General features: G+C 63.0%; 1 protein-coding gene across 1 annotated transcript in view; it reads left to right on the forward strand.

Annotated features, from left to right (window-relative positions):
* The window catches only part of TONSL (tonsoku-like, DNA repair protein), a gene marked incomplete at its 3' end in the record, with an annotated part of 23,982 nt that overhangs the window by 13,195 nt on the left and 10,365 nt on the right, over positions 1-422 (forward strand). Inside the window, exon 10 of the mRNA XM_018575514.1 lies at positions 164-325. Coding sequence (XP_018431016.1) covers positions 164-325 — 162 coding nt within the window. The remainder of the gene's footprint in view (positions 1-163; positions 326-422) is intronic.

Genomic DNA, 422 nt, shown 5'->3' on the forward strand with positions numbered 1-422 from the left:
CCTCTCCATATCACCTCTCTTGCCCCAGGCCGGCTACATATAGCAGAGGCCAGGCCGGACCCCAGACACAGCCAATTCCTGGGGGCCCCTACTCGGCTCCTGTGCAGTAAGTTCGGCCATCTTGGTGTACCCGGTGCACCTATGTCACCCTGGGCATGTGTAGGGCGGGGGTCAGTTTATTACCCTGTGCTCAGGCGTGCTGCCCTCCTCTGATGCCTCCATTGCGTGGCCCGTGGCGGTGATTGGAGGGCTCGCGGGGTCTCCGGTTACCAGGCGGAGGGGCCGGCTGCTGATTGCTTTGTCCTCCAGGCCGCCGCTGTCGGGGGTGGTTCCCCGTTTTGCTGAGTAGTCCTCCCCTCAGGTCCCGGGGGGGTTTGTCACTGAATTGCCCGGGTCCTGTACTGTGTGATCAGGAACATGGG

This window comes from Nanorana parkeri, unplaced genomic scaffold (genome assembly GCF_000935625.1).
Source record: "Nanorana parkeri isolate BGI_ZX_2015 unplaced genomic scaffold, ASM93562v1 scaffold4050, whole genome shotgun sequence".
Classification (NCBI taxonomy): domain Eukaryota; kingdom Metazoa; phylum Chordata; class Amphibia; order Anura; family Dicroglossidae; genus Nanorana; species Nanorana parkeri.